This window comes from Apium graveolens, chromosome 5 (assembly GCF_009905375.1).
Source record: "Apium graveolens cultivar Ventura chromosome 5, ASM990537v1, whole genome shotgun sequence".
NCBI lineage: Eukaryota > Viridiplantae > Streptophyta > Magnoliopsida > Apiales > Apiaceae > Apium > Apium graveolens.
The window spans coordinates 301877264-301879719 of NC_133651.1; the positions used below are offsets into that span (position 1 = coordinate 301877264).

Here is a 2456-nt window from a genome sequence, read left to right on the forward strand (position 1 = left end):
TTACAAATTAGACGAAGCTAACTTGACGAGGGAATCTGCCCACTGATTTTTCGTCCTATCGACATTCGAGAGTTTCCATGAAGAGAATTTTTTGAGGAGCTCTTGTGTGATTGAAAGGTACTTGGTCATGTTCTCATTGTGAGTTTTAAATTCTCCACTTATCTGTTTGGCCACCAGCTGAGAGTCGCCAAATATATTGATAATGTGGACCTCGAGACTTGCTGCCAGCTTTAACCCTGTGATTAATGCCTCGTATTCGGCTACATTGTTTGTTGCTAGGAATTCGAACTTGAGGGCTTGCTGGATCTTGAATCCTTCTGGATTAATAAGAATTATTCCTGTTCCCCCTGAACTGGTGGTTGAGGATCCATCGATAAATAGTAACCATGGTCGTAGTTGATCCTTATCGGGATTTGAATGTTTGGCCCTGAATTGGCACTCTGCCACAAAATCTGAGAGGACTTGAGCCTTTATGGCGGTTCGAGGCTTGTACTCGATATAAAACTGGATTAATTCAATGGTCCATGCCGCGAGCCTTCCTGTCATGTCAGGCTTGTGCAATATTCTTTTGAGAGGTTAATTTGTCAACATGTGGATTTCTCTTTCTTGGAAGTAATGTCGAAGCTTCCTGCTGGCGATGATCAGGGCGTATACGAGTTTTTCAACCTGTGGGTATCGAGTCTCAGCATCTCGCAACGAGTGAATAATATAGTACACTGGAACTTCATTTCCTTCGTCGAACCGAACGAGGACGGCTGTAACTGTATCGTCGGAGGTCGATAGGTAGACACACAAAGCCTCTCCTGTGACAGGCCGAGTGAGGATGGGAGGATTTATCAAAAATGCCTTGAGCTCTGTGAAACTGGATTTTCACTTATTGTTCCATTCGAAGGATGTCGATCTTGAGGCCTTTTTTATGACGACAAATAATGGGAGGCAACTTTTGGATGACTGGGGAATAAATCTCCGAAGAGCTGATATGCACCCTGTTAGCTTTTGCAGATCTTTGATGAATTTTGGATCCTCCATTTCTAGAATTACCTTTGTCTATGCGGGGTCGGCCTCGATCCCTCTCTGTGTAACCAAAATTCCCAGAAACTTGCCAGAGGTAAGTCCAAAGGAGCATTTGCTAGGATTAAGACGCAAGTTGTGGCTTCAAGCATTCTTGAAGGTCTCACGGAGGTCGAGAGAGTGATTAACGGCGAGCTTAGATATTAGCATATTCCTCCCAATTTACGATCCAAAGATCGTATCCATCATCTGTTGAAAAGTCGCACCGGAATTAATCAGGCCGAATGGCATAACTCGATATCCGAAGACTCCCCTATGAGTAATAAATGTTGTTTGCTCCTAATCATGAGAATCCATTTTTATCTGGTTGTATCCCGAAAATGAATCCATAAGGAAAGGAGCTCGTTTCCTGCTGTGGCGTCGATCAGCTGATCGATGTTTGGGAGTGGGTAAAAATCTTTGGGACAAGCTCTATTGACATCCGAGTAGTCGACGCACATTCGCCACTTCCCATTGTTTTTCTTAACTAAAACGACATTGGAGATCCATGTAGGGAACTGGACGAGCTCGAAGAATTTAGCTTCGAGGAGTCGATCGATCTCTTGATCAATAGCTGCCTTCTTTTCATCATAGAATATTCGACGTTTCTGTCGTACCGGAGTGATGTCTTTGTTGATGAGAAGGGAGTGTCGTGCAATTACCTCGGGGATTCACGGCATGTCTTTGGGATCCCAGGCGAAGATATCAGCGAACTCACGAATAAGGCACGTGATATCTTTCTTTAATGGCTCAGGGAGATTTTTGCCGATCCTTGTAGTTTTCTCAGAGTTTCCTTCAATCACTTCAATTTCTTCGGTCTTCTCGACAGGAGAGCAAGAGTTGCTGGTAGGCAGATCAACGAGGGATCTGGGGTCGATATAGAGCACTTGATGAATGGTTTTTAGCACATAAATGCAACGAAAAATGTAAATTTAAATCTTAAAAATCGAAACTCTCCGCTGGATCCATGCGAAAAACAATATTTAATTTGTAGTTCAGTATGTTTACCTTAAGAAGCTTTACGTTAATGGAAAGATGGAGGTCTTGAATGATCACCACGTAGCCCGTCGCTGGAACGATCTACGCCTTGAAGGTATCCACATGAATGATCGCCCCGAGGATGGGTGTGTACTAGCACGTTCTTGAGGCCGCCTTCTTGCTCTTTTGATCTCTCTTCAAGCTGCTAGGGTTTATGTTTTATCAAATAAAACGTGTAACCCTAATGTTGAGTAACCAGCTCATCTAAAACGTTAAGGTATTAGAGGAAGACCCCAATAGGATCATATATTTAACACTCCCCCTCACTCGAAAGCCCATTTATGGGTCGAAGAGTGGAACACCGGCACCCATCTTTGGGGTATTAATTGCCTTTAATGTCCACAATAAATTGTGAGAATATTGAGGGT

General features: G+C 43.4%; 1 protein-coding gene across 1 annotated transcript; it reads right to left on the reverse strand.

The window, feature by feature from the left end:
- LOC141661114 (uncharacterized) lies at positions 1-546 on the reverse strand. The gene has a single exon (XM_074468096.1). The coding sequence runs from the start codon at positions 544-546 to the stop codon at positions 1-3; it is 546 nt and encodes a 181-aa protein (XP_074324197.1).
- Between the last annotated feature and the right edge of the window lie 1910 nt (positions 547-2456).